Below are 23,639 nucleotides of genomic sequence, written 5' to 3'. Positions count from 1 at the left end.
AATATTAGTCTGAATATATGAGGATGCCTGAGTATCTATTTTAAAAATAATATAGAATTATAAGGATGAAATGTCTGAACACTGGGGAGAACCAGGTATCCGCATCAGGGAAGAACATTAGAACGCTGTGAAGAATAGTCATGTCTTAACCTCATAAATCTCTAAGTGTTAGTATGCAGGATGGAAAAGTTAATGTGTTCACTAGCATGTGTCCTGGATAAAAATGCAGGGGTGAAATTTATACTTCATGAAACAAGAGGACACACCCCAGAGCAATGTGAATTTGAAGCTTATAGCTACAGGTGCTGCTGCATTTAAAGTAGTGAATTTTGGATCACTGATTAAGGTTCATGATACCTGTCCTTTTGTGTTTATAGTATTCCATAGACTCTGTGTGTGTGGGGTTGCAGCATAGTAGAATTGATTTATAGACAAGTCTTCCTCATTTTTTTAAACATCCACAAAGTATTGGGCCCAACAACTTTCTCAAACTTTCCAAATTTGAAGATTCACACACTTACCCACTCTCCTTAAATGCTCCCATATTGTTAATGAGACAATACAAGTATCTTCCCATAACCAAAGATTTCTACCATGAAGAGTTGTACCATGGCCCAAATTATTAGAAAAACCCAAGAACACCCATTGCAGAGGCCACTTTAAAGTAAATTGAATAGATTTCATTATTTTCTCTCTGGATTAACTTTTTAATTTATTGAATAAGTATGATTTAGAGCCTACCACACACATATTGAGAATTGGGTCTTAGGTAATATGAGGAAGAGAAGAAAATTAGAGTCCTAGACTTTATTGTTGTTGTTAATCCTCATCCAAGGATATTTTTCCATTGATTTTTAGAGAGAGTGTAAGGGAGGGAGGGAGACAGAGAGAGAGAAACATTGATGTGAGAGAGACACATCGATTGCAGGCACCCTGACCCTGGCCAGGGATTGAGCTTGCAACCAAGGTACATGCCCTCGCCAGGAATTGAACCCGGGATCCTTCAGTCTGTGGGCCAACACTGTATCCACTGAGCCAAACCAGCTAGGGCTAGAGATTAGACTTCAACTTTCTGTGCCCCAGACTATAAGATTGTTGTTTCTTGAGTCCACAGTCTTCTCTCTGTATCTCCTTGCTGAGGCTGTCCTATCTACGGTGGTCTCTGTGCTGGCAACATCCACCCATCTTCTAGGTCACTGTCATTTTCCTCAGTCCCGGAACTTCATCTAGAAGGCTGCCTATCCAGCCTCTAAGCTGAGATTGCCTTATTTCATAGCTTCTGTGAATTTGCTTTCTTCTACCCTGCTAGATTATAAATTCTTTGAGGGGTTTATTAGAGGGATTTATTTTCTGTTGTGCCTAGTGCAGTGGTAGCATCTCATTAAATAGTGAACGAAAAAAAGTTTAGATGAGAAGCAACCAGTGCAAGAAGGGCTGGACTATCATGCCTTGTTAGCATTAATTGTTCTTTCTAATTCCTATCCCAGGGTGTCACTGTTCCCTGGTGATGAACAGTAACGGGAAAAATCACATTTCAATGTAGCACTTACAGGGTTAAACCATTTGGTAGCATTCTACTTTGGGATCTACATAATTGCATGATTAAATTTAAGTTCTACCTAAGAGCCTTATCTATAATGGATTTTGTAACTTCTTTGTAATGTGCCACACCTGCATTTTAGTTCATGTAATCCTTTGGATAAAGACATTTGTAACAGAAAGGGCCCAGTTCGCTCTCAATGGCTTGGCTCTCTTGATATCTCAAGCTCTTACCCCAAAACTGAAGATAACGATCATGGTGGTATAGTCACCACTAGTTCTCGCACTTGCCAACATAAAGGGCAAGTCAAACTCCCAGAAGAGCGAAATGAAATTAGAAACCATAAACTGAGTCATAGGCACTTAGTGTTTCATATTAGTGTTCTCCAGTGCCTCTTGCAATTCTAGGGCCACGGGTCTAGCTGTGTGGTGGGCGGGCATCCTCACGGTGCTGGTCTGCTGGTGTCACTCTGCTGCGGTCTTCAGCTGCTGATGTTCTGCCTGAGGGCCCAGGGCCTCCTCACAGCTTCCTGAGGAAGTTGCTTCCTCTGTACCTTTTTTTTTTTAAATCTTTCAGACATCTGGTGCCTGTCTCTGGGTGCTAGGTAACACCTAGTCTGTCACAAATGTCTCCCTCTTTGGGTTCAGAATGTGGTTATGGCAGTAGAGCAGGGATAGTGTGCTAGAAGATACTGCTCAGGATAATCCCTGCTTCAAACTCAGTGCTGTCTGCATGGGCGAACTGCACCTAAAAGGAGAGGTGCCTCAGGCCGTTGGGTTTGGGGGATTGGGACAGTCATCTAACCTTTGGGCTGATCATTCTGCTATTCTGTTATTCAAGTGAACAAGATAGAGACAGTTTCTGCTCACCAGGAGCTTACATTTTAGTCAGATAGTCAGTAAATGGGCAAATAAGCGTACACACAAGACAATTTTAGATTATGGTGAATGCTTTGAGAAAATGAACGAGGGTAATGCGATATCAGTTTAGGAAGGGAAGAAGCTAATTTTGATTAGAAAGTTGGGAAAGGGATCTTTGAAGAGCTTTGAAGACCTGTGAGCACACACTTCAGGCAGTAAGAAGCTCGTGCAAAGCCTTTCGGGAAGGAATGAATGTGGCGTTCATGGGACAGGAAGGTCAATGTAGGGGGGAAGTAGCGAACAAGGGGAATGATACAGAAAGGCAGGCAGGAGCCAGATTATAGAGAGCTTTTAAGGCCCTGATAGAGAGCTTGGGTTGTCCTGATTACAGTGGGGTGCTATTGAAGGATGTGAAGCAAGAGAATATTATATGTTTTTTTTTTTTTTTAAAAAAAACCCGCCTTGGATGCTATGTGAAGAACAGATCACTAGGGGACAATGGTAGAAGCAGGGCCATCATGTGGACAGCTACTGCAGTAGCCCAGGAGATTGTTGAGGATGGTAGCATTTCTTTTCTTTCTTCAAAACTCAGATCAAATGCTGGCACCTCTGCCAGGCCTCTTCCAACCTGAGCTGAGTCTCAGTTTTCCATACCACTGTCTGCTGATGACAGTTATTTGTTTACACGTTTGTTTCCTCCATCAGACTTTGAACTTTCAAAGTCTAACGCCATGTTTTGTTTATCTCTGTATCTCCAGTGTCTCATATAGTGCCTCTGCTTGGTGACTTTGGTTTGGTGTTGAATGAATGAACAGGTCATTAACTTCTTCAGGAAGTGTGACTCATTATTATTGTAGCCCTAATATTTTTCTAGTACCTATTTGGTTGAATTACCATTAGCTAGCATTTACTGCATGTGTGCCTTGTGCCAGACATTGTTCTAATGGGGTTAACTGACATACCTCATAGCAGCTCTATGAGATGGGTGGCTTTGTGATGAAAACTGAGGCTCAGAGAAGCTAAAACACTTGCCCAAGGTTCCACTTACCTCTAGTAAGTGGTAATACAGGAATTAACTTCAGATCCACATAGTTCTTCACCACCATGCGCCCTTGGGAAGCTGAAACATATTTCTATCCAGACTCTGTGTCCTCCCACTTCAGTACCTAACAACTTTCATTTATGCAGCTCTTTACCGTTAATAACATGGTTTTACATGGAGTTTTTATTGAAGCCTTATTCTGAAAAGTACATATTTCGCAGGCGGGAGAAATTGTTTCTCTGAGAAATGTCTTGCTGAAGGCCTCTTACTGTTACACTTGACTGTGAGTTCCAGGTTCTTGGCAGGCAGTCACCCTCATCCAACAAGCCAGGCATGTTGCTAACAGTCTAAGTGACATGCGTCTTAAGGGACTAATTTCTTTTCCTTCTCTCCATTGAATATTACTTAGGATCCTTAGAGACAATATTTCTATTAAAAGAATGCATTAGGAGTATCTGAATTATACTTTAAAATGCAATCTAATCATTTTAATTATTATATATTTTTGAGTATATATATATATATATATATATATATATATATATTCAAGGTAACATTTTTAAGGAATATCTTGAAAAACAACTTGCTAGACATCATGTAGAATGACAATAATCTTATCAGCAGTCACCTGGCCAAATAGGGGTTCCCACCAGCTTCAGTCCTCCTCCAAACATTGAGAGGATCTCAGCCAGTTCGGCCTGGGCTGCACATGTGTCTCGCTGTCCTAGGCCTGAGCCCACTCTGCTTGCACGGATACATTTATTAGTGTAATCCTTTCAGAAGTAGGGAGGCACAGCTAAGTAGTATGTGTCTCAAATGACTGTTTTATTCAAGTGCCGAGTGGCCACATGATTCTTTAATGTGAAACAGGTTGGGAGGTGCAGTGGGCAGGGGCTGGGTGGTGTGGCTCTGAATGGGAAGGAGAAGGAACCCATCAGAGGCCCAGTGACTGTGAGCAGGAAGAGTGATTGCAGGTGCCGACAGTGCGGAGGATTGTAGGAGGTGGAGATGGGAATTAAGTGAGGTCTCATGCTTTATGACCACTGTGGTCCTACTCACCTGTAGCCATCTGTGTCTTAAGGAACTGAAATAGCCACACTCAAAGACAGGTTGTTAGAAGTACTCTTCTTCTATGTTGGTGGTGCTGTGTTTTAATTTCTGAAGTTACTGGAAAGTCTTGTCCTGTCTTCTTCCTTTCAGATCTCTTGGGCAGGATAGCCAAGTAAATTTGCTGCTGCCATGCACATGTGTGATCAGGCATTGTCTTTAGTGGAGATGCTGGTTATGATCTTTGTGAAAACATGGCGGAGATCCTGTGTGTAAACATTGTTTCACATCTGTGCAGCTGTGGCAGCCACCTTGGGAGAAAGAGCAGCGTTCATGTCCTGCCTGTGCTGGCTTTGAGGAATAAAGCTCAGTAAGACCCTGTGAAGGCCTGGTGATCACTTGTCATATTATTGCTTAACTGGTTAGCAGCATCGTAGATCAGTTTCTTATAGGTCTCTGTCTTCTGTCAGCTGGGATCTCCCTATTAATCAGAGATGCTTTGGTTTCATTGTGCTTTCAGAAGAAACAGAGGGGCCATGTTCCAAGAAAAATTAATTTCTTGAGTTCCAAAAACTTGCCTTTTTAATTTCCCCCTATCTGGAATAGGATATGCATAGTTAATATCTAATTGGGATAAGGCTCCATTTCCTACATAATGTCTCACTAATGTCTCCATTTCTAGCCTGCCCTTAGGTCTCTGCCCAGAGGACAGCTTCTTTCTCTCATTCTTTTCCAAAACATCGTCTTTCTCATTTTAGTTTTATATTTAGTTACAGCTTTACAAACATGTGTGTATATGTAAGTGTGTGCACACATGTATGCATATCTTTTTCCTTTATTAGTTGCCTAAGGACCTCTCTCACCCCTTTTGCCTTTTGCTTTGGACTGTGGGCACAGTGATCACAATAGGGGGCTGACTCTGAGTGAAATATTCCAGCTACAGGGCTAACCCAGGGGCAAGTTAGGCATGTGATTTGGTATAATAGACGCTCTGGTGGTATATTTTGATATTTAAACATGGGTGGGCACCCAGGGCTTCAAACAGAGAGCTGGTGTCTATTGTACTCTGCAGTATTAAAAGCAACAACAATATTTTACCTATAGTATCAGTTTAAAAAGTATTTTCATTCCTTTTTTTTTTTACACTTCAATTTATACAGAAATATTCCAGGGATATAATTGTGTAGCACTACTCCCAGTTAAGGCTATCAGATTCTTTCTAAGGCTTTGTTTATTTTGCTAAGGATTTGCTTTTTGACTGTTTAAAAACTGCTGGAAAAGACAGCCGTTACAGAAGAGTCAGTATTGCGAACACTGTTTAGTGAATAAGAAAACGGCACCAGGAGATTTCTGAAACCAGAGATCAGGGTCCCAGGAAAGTGAAACCTGACAGGGTGGGCCAGGTGAGGAGCTTTGGAGGATGTGGGGGGAAAGTTTGAGAATAATAACACGTTTGGAGCTGTCACCAAGGTGAACGGTGTGAAGGGAAAATGGCTCTGGTTGAGCAGCACTGAGGACCCAGCTGGAGAGAGAGAGAATTGGGGGAGCCAGTCAGCTCAGTTATGTGATATTCTCCTGTCGTGGTCACAGTCTGTGAACAGGAGTGGGCTCTGGTGTGGTGGGTCCTCAGTGGGAATGACAGTTTCTCCTGGGACTCAGTACAAGTCAGGGGAACCAGGAAGATGTTGAGCCAGGTACCAACATGAGGGAACGTTCTGGAAGTGCGTAGGTTATGAGAAAGATGGAAGAACTTTTGAAGAGAAGTTGGCTCATTCTGTGGCCTTGGAGGATGAGCAGCAGCCAAATGAAACGGTTAGGAGAAAAGAACTGGGCAAACCCAAGTTTCCGTTCAGGTGGGAAGTAGGAGCATCTGATGGAAAGGCTGAGGCTAGTGCTCTGTTAACGCATCCCAGGCTTCCCCCGTCCTGTCTGGGAGCTGACCAGATGCAGCTCTGTACTTTTGTTCTTACTCAGTTTCATTATGGCACTTTCACCTCCTCTTTCTACCTTGGAGGGTTATTTTGTGGCTCTGATTCTGCATCCAGAGTGCTGGCTAGTCCTTACCACTTTGTCTCATCTTGAAGCTTAGACAGGCTGCTTTTGTTCTTCAAGACTGTGATGAAGATGCTGGACATAATTAGGACTATAATATCCTTGGTATAGGATATTAATGAGGGCATTAATGAGGGAATGCCTGTGTACCTCTCTCAAAGCGGACCCCGATCCACATCAACGGCCACTTTCTGGGTGGCCTTTTAACTAGCTCTAAATCACATTAGAGATAAGGCATTATCTTGCTTGGGTCAACATGCACAATAGGCAGATGAGCTTGCTCTTAATCTATTGCCTTATTAATTCTAGGAAGCAAGTTTTAGTGAACCCCTTCTGCTTCCCAATAGTCACAAAAGGTAGGAGATGAAGGTGAAAAGTTCATTGTACACAGACTACTGAAATTGACTTGAGGATTGTTATGGGACTGCAAGCAAGTCAATAACAAAAATGGCTCCAAAACAACTGCAGATGGTCCTCAGCTTAGGCTGGTTCAACCTAAAATTTTTAAACTTTATGATGATTCGAAAGCAATATGCATCCAGTAGAAACCAGCTAGGCTGATGTTGACCGTACTCTGTCAACTAGAAACCATTTGCCGACTTGTTGCCACAAATTCTTGCAATACTATGGGGTATAATTCATCTTGGAGGAGAAACTTGAATGCATTTAAAGGAGTAAATTGCTCTCCTTTATCTCCTTACCTCTCTTGGGCCTTAATTTCCTCTTTAGCATGTTTGTTCTTCTTCTATTTGAAAAACATTCTTGATAGGGAAGATTACATCAAAAACAGTGTTGGGTAATTTTCCTTTATAACTGTCATCCGTAAAAATGATGTGCGTTGTTCTCAAACTTTGTTGCACATTAGTATCACCTGGGGAGCTCTTTAAATGTACAGGTGTCCAGGCGTTACCTCTGAACCAGAATGTACCAGGTGGAGCCTGCCTAATTCAGTGCTGCAGGCCCAAGGCCAATTACCCTAGGCTTACCTTGCTCATCCAGAGTCAACCCTGATCCAGCCAGGGGCGTCTCAGGAGCCTCATTTTCAAGGTCAGATGATGTGTGGGGGCAGGTAAGTGCCCTCAGCTGCTTCTTGGTTTCCTGAGGGCACCACCTTTGTGTTCATTTCAACTGCTGTTTTTCCTCCACGTCCTTCCCTGTGTGCCCAGTCTTGGACTGGACTTCTGCCCTGTTTCTATTATGATGCTGTCAGAGGGAGGTTTTAAACCTGCATGTCTGATTATGTCACACCATACTTAAAAACACCTCAGCGACCTTTCATTGCACCTCAGTGTGACCCAGCAGGTTCTGCATAGTCTGGCTCCTCTCTGCCTGCTCTCCCAGTCTCATGTCACACTATTTTGAACCTATGTCAGTAATCTAACCAAACTGGCTTTCTCAAACTATACTGCCTCGGTTCCAGGAACTTGATACATGCTCTTTGCTTTTCCTTAAGTTCTCCTATCCCTCATCTACTTGTCTACTAGACTTCAGCTTGCCATTCAGTTCTTGGCTTAATTGTTACATCTTTAGAGAAACCTTCCCTGACCCCCCAGACATGGTTGGAGTCCCCCACTGTACATTTTTACGGTGCCAAGGACATCTCATTTTCCCCATTTATCACAGTTGTATGATTAGTTGGTTGTCATCAGTCTCACCTGCCAAACTGAAAACTCTATGAGGGCATTAATATCCCTAGTGCCAAGCACAGTACCAGGTAGGCACACAATAAATTTCGTTTGAATGAATGGGTGAATGACTGGGAGACAATTCTTAGAACCATGGGCACCATCATCTATCCAATAGCAGGACTCACCATGCTTGGGACCTTCTTTAACACCTTGGATGTTGATATCAAACTGATTTGAACCAGAATTTATTATACCCATTTCAATACTGTGATTTGAACTAAGAGTCACTTCCATTGACCAGTTCCACATCCCAGTTGTATCTCAAGTTCTGGTTCTACCTGTGTGTAGCCTATTCCCCACTCGCTGGCTTTTCTTCTGAGATCCAGGGTAGGCCAAGGCTCAGACCAGGTTAAGTGTGACATGTGGTATAACCTCTTGTTTCTTCTATTAGGTTTTCCTTTTAAATTAAAAAAAAATCCCTTCATTTTCTGTAAGAGAGTTATGAGTTCCATTCAGCCAAAGGTTGGAGAAACTTAAAAGGCACTTCTCATTACCTTGTCCTAATAGTCCAACTTCCTTCTGGTTTTATTTTTAGCATTTTGTTACAGGCTATGATGTGTTAGGCTATACTTATCACTTCTCATTCTCTTCCCTGCGATTGTCTCCTAAATTTCTCTTCTCATAATCTGTTGTCATGCCTGGTATACCCTACATAGCATGCAATTTTACCCAGTTTGCTGCTTTCCCCCCTCAAATTTCAGTTTAACGTTCTGTGACTCAGTTGGGTTGGTTTTCTGCCAAATGATTCTGGCAGCCACCTTGGTCAGTTTGAGAAAGTTCATTGAAAAATCCAGTCTAGCTAAAAAGGATATTAGAGAAGACGTAGACTTTAACATTTAGTATTTAGTCTAAGTTGTTTTGAAATGGGAATTCATGTCCATGTGAATGTGAGTATATATTATGAATGACAGTAATATGACAGAAATAGTTGAGGATGGGAAACTGTAACTCTGCCTCTCTCTGTCAATAGCATTGACTTTACTTGACCTTGGTAGCATTGAGAGACATGATCTTAAACTAGTAGACTCTGTTCACTGTAAATACCCCAGTTTTCTCCAGAAATAGTTGAGGTCTACAGAGCCTGATTTGAGTGCTGATTAAGAGAAACACAGGGGTGGAGGATAAGAAGGGGAGATGTGGATCTCTCCAGTTGCGCCCTGCTCCCCAAGTGCAGCAGGAGCTCACTGTAGGCACACTGAGCTTGGGCAGAAATCACACTGCTCAGAAGCCTGCTGGCAGCACAAACAGGAAGCAGCCTCTGGTGCTGGTGCGGGCTCTGCCGTGTTGACTTGCTTCCTCCCGTCTCTGCATGGAGTTCAGCACCGGGTCTGCAGGGCCTCGCTGTGAGTGATCCTGAGGAAGGCAGGCCCTTCTTCATACCCACACACGTTTAACCGAAGTATTTTCAAAAGGGGGCTTGCTTGGATCCACCACCGAGTTTCTACACATACCTTTCAGTAGGCCTCTATAAAGCTCTCTGACTACTGTGCCCCCCGCTCCTACCCTTCAAACTTATTAAGAAAGTTTTCCCAGAGTCAATTCATTTCCTAGCGTGCCTTTTTTTCTAACCATCTGCCCTCCCCATTCCTCTCTTATTATGAGCCCAAGTGTTTGGAGTTCAATTATGCAGACATGAAATGTAGCTTTTCAGTTATTTGCAAGTATGGCTGCTCGTAGAGCCCATGACTCTTTGCATATCACTTCAGAAAATGCCCAGCCACTCCTTCCTTTTCCCCAGGCCAGTTATAATCTTCAGAAGCTCTAGTCCAACCCAGAGAAGAGAGCTTGCTCTCCTCATACCCACAGGAGGAAGTAAACGGTCGTCTCCATTTATGCAAAGACAACTTGAGAGGTGGGAACCCTCCCCCAATTAGCATCTTTGAGCAACCCCTGGGCGTGTTGCCTTCTGTGCTGTTATGCTTTGGAGGTTTAGAGAATGGAAAGCAGATGCAACCAATCTCCAGGCAGCCTAAGCCGAAGGAGCACCACCTTAGAGGGAGGACATACAAAGTCCACTCTGACATTGGTGTTCTGTGGTTCATCTCTATCTTCACAGCTTTTTTTAAAGACACAAGTAGATGCTTTGAAAGTTTTGAATTCGTTGTTTTACATCTATTAGTCTTACTTCCCCAACTGGTTGTGTGAGATTTTTTTTTCAAGGCAAGAAATATCTTCTGTTTCTTATCTGTCTCTTACACATCACACTGCCATGTGGGCATCCAGGAGCTGTTTATCTCAACAAAACTGAGAGATTTGCTGATTCACCAGAACAACATGCACAAAGTTTCCCCCTCAAAAGTCCTGTTTGTGCGGCAGTGGTGACCATTTGTACTTTGTAGATGAGACAGGGATAGCTCATCAGAGCCTTGCCCACCACTTAGCGAGTAGGGAAACTGCCAAGTGGGGGCAGACTCTGGACTTCGGTGTCCTTTCAGAATACAAGCCGTGTGGGGTGGTCCCATGCCGTTTTAGGAGTAGCAGTATCTCTGACAGGCTCTGCCTCAGTTGGAACGATTGCTGAAGGGATTCCTTATGTCAAATGACTGTTGGCTTTTTATTTAAGTTGAACTCTTAGTAGCTAGGTTTGGTCTGTTCTTACGGAGGAAGCCACGGTTTCTTTGGGAAGTGTGCTGTTGCAGATTTGAGGTGTCCAATTAAGTGCCTGCCCTTCTATGCCCAGTGGTAGTTCTTAGCATGAGTTCACAGGTAGAACTGGGGACTGTTTTCTCATTGGTTTTATCTCTAAGCTCCCTACTGCTTCTTTCTCTTCTTTCCCATTTAGTCATTTTGATTAGTCACATCCTGCCTGTGAGACAGCAGGCCCATAACATAGGAAAGACCTGATTTTTTCTCTGTTTGTTACAGTTCAACTTCCCCTTAAATCCCCCTTTTTAGGTGCTAGGAGAGAAGTTTGGGGAGAAATAGGGGTGGAGTCCTACTGAAATGCTCATGTGGCATTTAATATTGCAGATTTCCCAAGGACTAGTGTATGTGCACATAACACCAAGGGTTTTGTTTTTAAATTGTCATATTTGAATCTCTATAGGATAGTAATAAACATAGCATTGATACTGTTTCTGAAGATTGCCATGTAAAAACAGTGAGTTACAGTTAATAAAACACCATAAACATACTTAAAGTTTAACAGCAGTTTTCATCTCTTTTGAAAATTTCAGTTATCCTCTCAAAACGTATGGGTGCTTATAGTTAATGAAAGCTACCCAGGATGTACTAGTAGCATCAAGACTATGATTGGCCCCTCTATCCTCTGAGACACAAAAATTAAGAATATTCTTTTAGGTTGGAGCGGTAGGACATGGTGTGCCCTCCATATTTCTGCTGGCTGGAGAAGACAGGTTACTCAATGTAACTCTGGATGGGCAGAGTGAAAGAGTGGATTATACTGGCTCTGTGGGGCCTGAGGTTGAGATGAAGACAGTTGCTGGTTTGTTAGTGGTTAATCAGTAGGTTTTCCTCAGAGCTGGGCCCTGTACTCTTCCCTATTAATAACCTTGGGATTGACTGGTGATGCTTAAAAAACATCTGTCACCTGCTCTGACTCATCCAAGTTAAGAGTGAATCTCAGAAGTCTCAGGTTTCTTCAGGAAGTTGAGATCAGAAATCCTTTATGAGATCAGGTTGAGGTGAATTTTCTCTCTGTAAGCATGAATCATTGGTACAACAAAGCAAATGTGCTACAATCATATATTTATAATAGAATTCTACTTTCTTGGTGATTGGGCATTTGGAAGTCAAGGTATTTTAGAGCCATTTTTTCTCCCCTAACATTTTGAAAAAAGTTAAAGTGTACAGTCTTAGAAAATGCACTGAAAGAGATTAAGATTTCTTGGTTTTAGAGAAACCAAGACTAAGAAAGAAAGTGATTAAGGTTAAATGATTGCAGTGGGTACTGACGTGACTAACACAGATATATTCTCCAAATAGTGAACTTCAAAACTATAGGAAGCTTCCTAGTAATTGTCCTCTGCTAGAGTTAGAGTTCATGGGCTGGAAACCTAAATACAGAATGAAGGTTCAGTAAAGGCGTAAGTTTTAACAGTGGGGAACATTTATTGGGTTCCTTCCATGTGCTAAGTTTGTTATTACATTATCTCATTTACTCTTCATAGCAACCTTAGTGGGGAGGTCTATCTCCATTACACAGATTAGGAAGCTTGAAGCTCAGGTAGGTTATATAATTTGTCCAAGATCACCCAGGCCAGAAATGGTGGAGCTTGGATTGATGACTAATGGTTCCTTCACAGGATATTAGGGAAGGCCTAGGGTCTTTAGAGACCATTACGTGTTTGTTAAGATTGCCGTCCCACACAGGGAATATAGTCAATAATATTGTAATAACTGTATGTGGTGACAGTTGGATACTAGACTTATTGGGGGGATCACTTTGTAAGTGATCATAATGTCTAATCACTATATTGTACATCTGAAATGAATATAATATTTTATGTCAACTGTAATTGAAAAAAAATTTCTTTAAAAGATTGCTGTCCCTTTTAAAATTACTTATACTCAAATCTAGTGATCTCCACGTGGCAGTTCTTGTGTTCTATTTTTCTTTAGTAACTCTCTCTTCTTAAGTAGGTCATTATTATAGAATCTTAGGATGATGATGGTGGCTTTGAAAGAGATTGGCTGGACTGCAGCTTGCCCTCTGAGAGACAAAGCACCCCCAAAACGCAGCGAGATCTTCTCAGTTGTTCAGGGAGAGTGAGAAGTTATTTTGGCTAACCTTGGATATCTTCAGGAAGGACCCCCACTAAGTAAAACTATCCTTTAATAGACTGTTCTGACAGGAAGTTTATGTAGAAGCTAAAACCTCACTGACACAACTGCTTTTATAGGGGAAGTTAGAAAATGACTACTACTTCTTGTAAAATCCCATTATTCACTCTCAGGCCACCTTGGAAACTTCATTCATGGGAGGTTTATTGAGTCCCTACTGTGTGACAGGCATTATACTGAGTTATGCTGAATGTGTCCTTGGAAATCTTCACGAATAACACGAGGCAACCCAGCCACACTGCATAGTTTAGAGTCAGATTTTTAATTTTTTGAATAATAACGATGATTTGCACCCACTCTATATTATTTAATGCTCACACAACTCTCTGAGATAATATTATCAAACCTGCTTTACAGATGAGGAGATTAAAGCTCAGCAACATTAAGAAACATACCCCAAATCACACAGCGGGGCCTTGATGATGTGCGCTACTAAAAAGTATCAGTTTCAATATAGCACTTTCCAGCTACTCAAATGTTTTTACTTATATTATCTCATCTAATTTCTTAAACAGAATGATAGTAGTTATTATTATATTCATTTTTCAGAGAACAATAATCACTTCTAGATATTATATACTTAATATTGCCAGGAGTATCAGATGACTTATCATGTAAGGCCTCGTTCATGTACTGCTCACAGCAACCCTAATAAGTATCATTATTCTCATTTTCCAGGTGAGCCACTGAGGCACCCAAAGTTTAAGTGCCTTGGTTAGTGCAGTGGGGAGCTCTGCCCAGCCACGTACACGTAACTCCCCTTGCTGTATTCGCTCTACCATATTATGCTGCCTCGTTTTCCACGCGGGGAAACTGAGGTACAGAGAGCATGATAACACAGCTGAGGTCATATAGCTTATAATGAGGGTTTGCACCCACTCTATATTATTTAATGCTTACAATGCTCTGAGATAATATCATTAAACCTGCTGGACTCCAACTCGGATCCTCTCCTCACTTGTTTTCCTGGCACTGGGCTGCCTTTCTGCACGAGGAGAACTGGGTGATGTGGGAATAGCTTTAAACCTATAGCAAATGTATTAACTCCAATGCAGACTTGTTTTAACCAGGGAACTATCCCTGTGTCACCACGAGTTTTTTTGTTTTTTTTAAAGAGAAAGGCTATATCTTACATCCAAGTTAAGTTCCCCAATTTCTTTGTGATATGTTTAACTTTAATAATTTAAGTCACTCTTTACATTTCTTTGTATTTTTCCCCCATTTGGGGGCATGGAGCCCCAGTACTACCGGTGACAACATGTCATAGGAGAGGAATGGACATTCAGGCCACACTACTTTGCTCAGGAAGTCATCTGGTGACGTTAGAGTAGAACTCAGACCCAAATGGGAGTCCCTCTGTGCCCAACTCAGCTCTGTGGTTCCTGACCCTTGTGTCTATTGAAAATGTTGCTTCTGATGCTGTAAGGAATGTGTCTTTTCCCATCTGAAGATCATTTCCCATTTCTCTGAATAGTGAATTACATTAACGGTTAAAGCAAGGAAGTCAGTATCAGATATATAACAAGGACCACTCACTCAGATTTGAAATGCTGCCAATCTATACAATCTCAGCCTTGAACATTTTAAAGTACAAAGGTTCATTACTTTAACGATCAAGTATCCTTTAGATTTCTGAAGGAAAAGTTTATGGTCACCATTTACATTAATATACTTTTATTCAAATTGCAAACTCAGGTAAAAATGTTTCTTAAAATGGAATAGGATGAATTTTTCTATATATTTGTTGATAGAGTAAATATCAGATAAATATCCAGATGTGTTTAATTATTTTGACTCAAGGAAAGTATGTCCTATTTAGACAGTCTTTAAATAAATTGTTTCTGAATTGAACAAATAAACAAGAAATAGCTGAAACTAGATGACTTTGTAGAGAAAAACTTGAAGTATTTAAAAAGAGGAATCATCTCAGAAAAACCTATGTCTTGTTATTCTCATTTTTTTAAGAAATAAACTTTAATTGACTATCCAAATATTTAATAGTTTTTGAAAAATAAGTTTTTCATATTCAGAGGCTGACAGATGATATAGGCATAATTTTAAACCTATTGCAAATTTATTAACTCCAATGCAGAAGTGTTTTAACCATGGAACTACCCTAGTGTTACAAAGAGTTTTTTTTTAAAGAGAAGAATTAATACTTACTGAGTGCCTCCTATGCTAGTCCTCTATTCATAGTTTTCTCCTTTAATCATCACATCCCTGTGATTTAGATATTATTATTCCTCTACCCCTTTTACAGATGAGGAAACTGAGGCTCAGAGTCACTGAGTAATTAACCCAAGATTACAGTTAGAAAGTAGAAGTTTCAGAGCCTGAACCTAATTCTGAACATTCCAAAATCCATAGATATTCTAATATATAATGCTGTCTTGTGAATGGCCTGGTATATTAGAATTTTAAAAATTAACAAGCATTTTTAAAATTAACAAAAATGTTTGAAACTAGAGAAAAAAAATGTTAAGAGAAATGTGCTTGTGATTATGTTTGATTAGCCCTCAAGTAAGTACAAAACAGTTTGAAATATACACTTTTCCACCCTGGGAACATAGAGAAAATTTACATTTTTTTCATATGTAGACTGAAGCTCTTGACAAATCTGCTTGGCCTTGATTTGAGTTTGTTCCTCCAAGAAACTTCATAAAGATACCCCCCAAAATAGCGTTGATGGTCAGCAGTGAACCCAAACAAGTTGGCTGCCTGTTATTTTTATTATCACAGTGATTGTCGGTAACACTAGGTCACATTCCAAACACGTGACACCTTTTTAAAACAGATTCTAATAGGTTTGCAGACATGTCCCTGTTCTCCTGTTTTGGATCATTTTTCTTATTGTCTGGATGGTGATGAAGCTTTTCAGTTCTTCATAGTAGTTGACTTTGAAATTAAGTTTTGCCTTTTTGTAAAGATTATTTTCTGGAGTAATTTTGCCATGAGCTCCCCTCCATTCTGTTCTTCTCACATGCTGCCCACCCTGTTCTCATCTCTGCTCCCAACTCTGTGCTAGCAAGTGACATCCCACCGACCTGCCTGGGAAGAAAGTGAACCGTGCTAACATGGTGGCATCACACACGATGAAAGCCAAAAAGCACGCCTGAAAGAGTAGTTGGGTCTACCGCAGTAGAAAGCAGCAGTCTGCCTGTTCCTTCACTAAGTTCATTGTTCAAAGAATTTTTAAACGTTAAAAGAAAGAAGTAGTACATGTTCACTGGAGTAAATTAAGAAGTGCAGAAAGCAAATAAAATGGAATTCAGCTTTGCAAAGATAACTGAAGCAGATTGTTTTCTAATGACTATTAGACTTTCTAAGTAGACATGTTTATGTGAGAGACAAATAGTCCTTCCCTGTGATTCATGTTGTTACTTTTTTTGACACCTAAAGTCTCTCTAGCTTTGTGCTATATAGGGCCTGAGGGGATGGGGTTGTAGGGAATAAATAGACTGTGTGTGTGTGTGTGTGTGTGTGTGTGTGTGTGTTTTGTCCTGTTTGGGTTGTGTGTTCTAAGGTCACAGCAGCTGGTATACTAAAGATTTTTTTTCTTTTTCCCAGACCCCAGGCAGGCACAGTCTTCCCCACCGTGGTCCTATGACCAGTCTTACCCCTCCTACCTGAGCCAGATGACTTCCCCGTCCATTCACTCCACCACCCCGCTGTCTTCCACACGGGGCACCGGGCTCCCTGCCATCACCGACGTGCCCAGGCGTATTTCAGGTAAAGACCACACTTCAACTCAAAACTCACTCCGGTGCAGGGGTGGGCTTGGGCTTGCAGGATGGGCCACGTCTATCTTACCTGTGCTCACAGTAACTCTCTCTCAGATGCAAGTGGGCCAGGATTTGACAACTGGAAGACCGGGTCTTCCGAATTAGGGGGTTATAAATATTCTCCCAGTTTAAGTCAGAAATGCTCCAGAGATGGCATATTTCCTAAAGCGATAGTGCATGCCACCAGTTTGCGTCCTGCTGCATTGTACCCCGCGGTGGGCACAGCCCCTATCACCAGGGCCTTCTCCTGAGGGTCTCCTGCCAGGCCTTCCTCTGCTTGTTCCTTCCTTTTCCTCACACCTGCCTGCGAGCCAGATGACAGACAGAGTCATGGCACAGCCCCCCGTTTCTAAAGGCTTTTAAGTCCCAGGAGTCCAAGCTAACCAGCTTCAGGAGAGAGCACCTGCACATTTAAGATCCTTATCACAAACCTGAGGTGCAGTGAGGCCTGGAAGAGTCTTAAAAGGCCATGCGTGGCTTCCGAGAGGCCAGCTCAGCCCAGGGCAGCCTTTCTGTGTACCGCAGAGCGCACTGCTATCGCTCTCCGTGGGGCGGCCCCAGTGCTCACACGTCCACTCTGCCAAAGCCACCACTGAGACCTGTGGCTCGCGGTGGGAGTGCGTGGGGTAAACAGCCTCCCTGTCGTCCACCTAAAGGCTCTTTGGCCAACCACATGAGTCCTGTGAATAAGAAATAAATCTCTCAGCACACCCCCTGCACATACCACGGCATCACCCGCCCCAGAAATACAGTGGCCTCCAGGGGCACATAGTCAGACCCTGTATTGGTCAGACACTGCCCAGCGGTCGGGCTCCAGGCACCTGTGTGACTCCTGGCCAGGTTAATGCCTTTCTCTCTCTCTCTTTGTGTTTCTGTCTCTGTCTCTCTCCCGCTCTCCTTTTCTGCAAAGCTCGACGCCGTTACTCACTCCGCTGAGTTGCACCACTGCCACGCTGAAGCCCCACCAGCAGGCTTGCAGGCTTCGATTAGTTCAGTCTCCTTTCTTTCTTTCAACGGGGGAGGAGGGAAGGCTTTGCTTCTCCAGCAAATAGGCCAGGGCTCTCGGGTCCCAGTGCCGTCACATTTCCTGCCACAGATGGACTCCGTGGGGGTGAGTAGGCCAAGAAGGGATGGAGGGAGAACCGTGCCACCCTTTGCATTCTGACTGCCGGGTTCCTGAGTCACATGCTCTTGGTGGGGGAGTGGTGCCGCGTACAGAATCTTAGCTGTCGTTTCCCTTGATTGGAATGACGGGCTCCTCCAGGCAAGTGTCGATTAAAGACACAGGAAAGGACAGGGAAGGCACAGGGTTATGATAAGACAGGCTGGGGTGGAGCCAGAGGCAGTGTTGGATGGTGTCGAGTCCCTTCTGGTCCCCCCTCTTGTGTGTTATTCTGGGTGTTCTGTGTTGCACAGGACAACGTGACACTGTGTCAGGATGGATTTGCGCCAGCTTGTGTCTGCTTAGGGTCCTCTGGGTTCCAACGTGTGTGGCTGAGGCAGGTTTGCTCTTTGTCCTCTGGCAGCTCTGAGTGGAAAAGCCTCGGGGAGTGGTGGCAGCCTGAGGGACCCCCCTCGCCCCAAGCTCTTTCTTACTGAGTCTGCTTGTAGATGAATTCAGTGGGGAAGCCGTCAAAATGCCCCTGAGAAGTGTTTCTCATTTACACGTGTCGCATAGGACAGCCAGGTTATTCTGAGTCTATCTCCTGATCATTAGGTAAAACACGTCCATAAACAGAGGAGGTGGTAGGAGCAAAAACGGAGGCCAAAGGTAGGAATGAGCCTCTGCTTTAAACTGGTTGCAAACGAGTTCAGTCCAGCTTTTCCCTCCCTCCCCAAACATTTCTATGAGTTGTTACTGGCAAAGTTGCACAGTGCCAGGGTGGGAGGGTCTGTATAAACACTGAAGTGAGGAGAACAGAAAATCCCTTTGGTCAGCAGCACGGGGAAGCAGGAAGAAAGAGCTAGGTGCGGACTGTCACGGAACCGGAGGGACCCTGCTTCTCCTGCCCTTGCTCACCGTGCTCCCTGCAGGGCTCAGGGACCCAGTTGCCTGGGATGAGCACCATTTTCACTGCCTGTCTCATAGGTTCCCAGGTGCCAAGGTGCATGGTTTCTGTTGCATTATCTTTCCCCTCAATGTCTGCAGCGATCCCTAAGGTCCAGGCCTGCATGCATTCTCTGTGACACGGACGGCTACAATACTAACCTTCATCTCCATCGCTAAGCAGTCCTGTGTTCACCTCTTCCAGTGCTTTCCAGTTTCATATTTTCGTGTGGAGTAATCAGTTCTCATCCCCAAATAGGAAGGGATACATAAAATATTCTCGCACCATCACGGGTGAGAAAGAATAGGACTGGAGGTTCAGATTCAGGCTTGAATCCTCGCTCATACACATATAGGACACATTTCTTATGTCTCTGAAACCCAGTTTTACTGTTTGTAAAATAGGGATATAAGATTTCTCTTAGGGTTCCTGTGTGGATTAAATGAGGTGCTTTATGTAAAGTGCTTAGGACGGGCCTGACACACGTTATGTGCTAAATAGATTGTAGCTGATTTTCTGGAGCTAAAACTGTTTTGCAAGAATTGTATGTCTATATATAATTTGCAGGCGAGCCCTGGCTTAAATATATCAAGTAGATAACAATCTAAACTTTCAGAGGGTATTATTTACTTTATAAAATGGGTCACCACAAAGCATATTTAAAATAAAAACCTTTGAAATGAGTTAATACTCAAATACATTCATTAAGCACTTAATTCTGTGCTTGGCACATAGAAATACTCAGTAAATGTTTGTCATTATTACCATTATTATTCTGTAGATTTACCAGGAATATTTATAGAGCTAAAACAATTGGGAGCCATTCACATAAAGTCAGTAAAGACTAAAGAAAATAACTATTCAATCATATCTCAGAAAATAGAAAATGTTAAGTTATACTTACATGTCACTGGGCTCGATAATGTTTTTCTCTGAGAAAACATAGGAATAAAAGCAACCAGAAGGCTCTTTCAGAAAGACGTGTTCCTAAAGAAATGCTATTTCATCCTAAAAGACCTTGCCAAAGAAAGGCACAATTTTTTTTTTAATATATTTTATTGATTTTTTACAGAGAGGAAGGGAGAGAGATAGAGAGTTAGAAACATCGATGAGAGAGGAACATCGACCAGCTGCCTCCTGCACATCTCCCACTGGGGATGTGCCCGCAACCCAGGTACATGCCCTTGACCGGAATCGAACCTGGGACCTTTCAGTCCGCAGGCCGACGCTCCATCCACTGAGCCAAACCGGTTTTGGCAAGAAAGGCACAATTTAATCTATTTCATTACCTTCAGAGATCTGATTTTACAACTTGCTTTTTTGGTATCCTTTCTTATGAGTAATTTTTCAAGTATGGATACAAATTCTAGAACTTAATGAATGACAATAATGACAATGATATTATATTATATAGTTCCTTTAGTCTTCTACATATCCTTTATGGAAGCAAGGTGTAAGTAAAATAATATTATAGTGGTATGTTACCCATAATCTCTATTGCAAAGAATGATACACAACCAGATGTCTCGAAGCTCATAGTTACAATACAAACTTCAGGAAACATTTTCTTAACCTTGAATAGTATTATAACAAAAACAATAGCAGCATGTATAGGTTTATGACTGATCAATACATTATTGTCATGTAATTGACTAATAGCGTCTACCTTATCATAATGAGGCATTACAGCCCAGAAGCAGCCCCCCTTTCCCACCACACTTACTGTGATAATTGTGGCCTCATCACAAAGTAATCTGTATTTCAGTAACACCCCACCTAGTGATTTCATACATTATCTCATTTTATCTTATACGATCCTAAAAGAATATTCACTATGCAGAGGTAGGCGAAGTTAAAGAGCAAGTCTGACAGCCACCCTAACCACGGCCCGTCTTTATCATCGTAATCATGTTATCACCCATGGCATTTATGATGCTCAGAGCACTTGTAAGGCTTGACACGAAGATTGTAATTACTTTTCAGGAGGTCATTACCAAACACTGTGTAAATAAAAACTCACTGACTTTCAAAACGTATTTTAGGTAATTATCCTACTGTGAAAAGAAGCACAGCTGTGTATCGAGTCTGCTTTTTTGACTTGCAGGTCAGATGATGAGCTGTTGTCAGCCTTCGAAAGTTTATTCATTGCAAATAACTCCCCCCGCCCCCCCGCCCCACCTACCTGAGTGAAGTAGCTCAGATGAACCCCAGTCTGCATCATTTTTTGACATCTATGAGGTAGAAGGGATATACAGTGGTATTTTTTTCTGTGGTCTTGGTCACTGTGTTATGCACAGATGCTTTCTGGAGGTCTCTTAGAGACTTAGGATACAGGAATTAGATTCAAGGGAAGGGCCTATGTGTTCTCTGCCTGTATTACTTACTCTCAGAGGCCAATACATATATGGATGATTTTCCTCTGCATTTATAGGGCCTTTTTACACGAAACAGTTAAGAACTATAATCTTCCTGAAGGTTATTCGTTTTGTGTAAGCCAATAGTCTTGAATTTCTTTCAAGATATTTAAATATCAAAAAATTTCACTTAACTACACAGGACATTAAAGAGGTCTCTGTTTTTATGACTCTTAGTCGCTAAACTATAATATTTTCAAAGGTTAGCAGAATGGGCATTAGTGTAATAAATAAAATGACTAAAACTATTTTATTGCTACCACAAAATCTGGAAATTGCTAGTGGAAAAAAACTCCTTTTATCATTAAAGGTATATTGGAGTGATGGTTTCATGTAATTTAAAAACCAGTGGGGACTAATGCAGTTCAATTTTAAATGACCCTTATAACCGAGTTCCTATCAAGTCCCCTGAATCAAGGTTTGAAACCAGCCGCTTCAGTAATGTGCCATGTATATGTGGACATAGCCAGGACAAGAGAGGGAGTGGTGCCCTAAGAGAGGTTAAAAGGAAAACTCCTGCAATTCATACCAATACACCAGAAAGTTGAAGCCACTACAATAAAACAGTAGAGCATCTACTTGTTACTATAGGCCCTTCCTGTATTAAGAGCCACCTGTTTGATAGACACACCTCTGCCACAGCAGCCACGGGCGAGTGAATACATTTAACAGGATCCCCTTCTATTTTGAAGAAGTTGTCTGAAGCCACAGAAGGGGAAGATATTAAATGTAATGGACCCTAAACAAAGGCAAGTCCTGTGTTACCAACTGAATGTTCACTATTCCCTGTGCTATCGACTGTGCCTTGTTGGGCTACTTTTGCATTCTGTAAGGTGAACTTCATCTTGCTTTCTCTAAAAATGGGCTGTCTTCTGGCATGGGCAGAGGAAATCTTTATCTTATTGCCGCGGGCCCAGGTTCAGGGTGTACCTGGACCTCAGGTTATTATAACGTTTGAGTTACTGGTGCTGAGAACCCAAGAAGTGATTTCCATTCCGATTAGGTCAGTTGGGGATAGTTGGCCCAGCTCACAGAGCTGACTGACCTTGGCTGTGTGACCGGTTCCTGTTATTTGTAGCTAGACTGAGGGACCAAAGCTTGGAAGGAAATGTGTGTACATGGTTCGACGCTGATTTTCTGCGTGGTTCTTGTCAGATGTTTTTGGTGAGGATTTATCTTGGGTACGTGCATGAGCACCCACATGTGGAGAAAGGATTTAGTAGTGAAAGGAATCGTGCTGATGCAGGGAGGGCAAAGACCTGGTTAGGAACTGGATGGGAAGATTGGCTGCAGTTCCTCTCTTTCTTAAAAGGAAACTTGGGAGCTCGAACCTCACTTCACCGAAAGTATTAAAGTTACTTTTCTAATGACACGGTGGCTTCTGTGCTTCACTGGGACCCGAGAAGAGGGTGGAGGCAATGTCACCGAGGAAACCCGAGTTTTAGTTTCACTGTTCTCTGATGTGTCGGGTGTTTATTGTGCCTCAACGGTCTCATGTAAGTGATTACTCAGAATTGCCCGTGCACGCGCCTCAGAGGTTCTGCAAGGACCAAGATGATGTCTTTCCAGGCATTTGTTGATCTTAGGACTTTTAGGAAAGAAAGCTTTTCTTACCCAATAAGTGCCCGTGAGAAACTAAATTGTATCATTAACTTCAAAAGAGTAAAAGCATGCCATTATATACATTTGTTTTGAAATTAATATTTTATCGTTAGAGCCATTTTCGATTTACAGAAAAATTGAGCAGCATATGTGTACAGATTTCAAACTCGCCCTCCCTCCTACTTTCTTTTATTATTAACCTCTTGCATTTGTGTGATGCATTTGTTATAATTGACAACCCAATGTTGGTACATTATTATTAACTGTAGTTTGCATTAGGGTTCACTCAGCACTATGCACTTGTATGGGTTTTGCCAAATGCATCAAATGTCATGTACCCACCATTATAGAGTCATACAGAATAGTTTCATTGCCCTAAAAAATCCCCTGAGCTCCCCCTACTTATCTGTCCCTATCTGCCTCCTAGCCCCTGAAAACACTGGTCTTTTTCCGGACTCTCTATTTTTGCCTTTTCCAGAATGTTCTATCATTGGAATCATACAGTATGTAGACTTTTCAGTCTAGATCTTTTCACTTTGAAATGTGCATTTAAGCTTCCTCCTTATCTTCTCATGGCTTGATAGCTCATTTCTTGATATCACTGAATATCCCATTGTAGGGATGTTCTAATATTTTGGAAAATATCAAGACGGCTCTCCCCACACTGGGGATACCGCCTCACTATTTCCTTTTGTCCCTGACTTTGTCAGCGATGTTTCTTTTTAGCAAGTATTTCATGCATTCCTTCCTGGGAAACACTT

At 42.1% G+C, this 23,639-nt stretch overlaps 1 protein-coding gene across 1 annotated transcript in view; it reads left to right on the top strand.

Moving 5' to 3' along the window:
- RUNX2 (RUNX family transcription factor 2) overlaps positions 1-23,639 on the top strand; it is a 224,009-nt gene that overhangs the window by 172,679 nt on the left and 27,691 nt on the right. Inside the window, exon 7 of the mRNA XM_070418485.1 lies at positions 16,600-16,761. Coding sequence (XP_070274586.1) covers positions 16,600-16,761 — 162 coding nt within the window. The remainder of the gene's footprint in view (positions 1-16,599; positions 16,762-23,639) is intronic.

Source organism: Myotis yumanensis, unplaced genomic scaffold (genome assembly GCF_028538775.1).
Source record: "Myotis yumanensis isolate MYYU_CA2020_CCGP unplaced genomic scaffold, mMyoYum1.0.hap1 SCAF_6, whole genome shotgun sequence".
Lineage (NCBI taxonomy): Eukaryota > Metazoa > Chordata > Mammalia > Chiroptera > Vespertilionidae > Myotis > Myotis yumanensis.
This window is presented reverse-complemented; position numbering and strand designations above follow the sequence as displayed.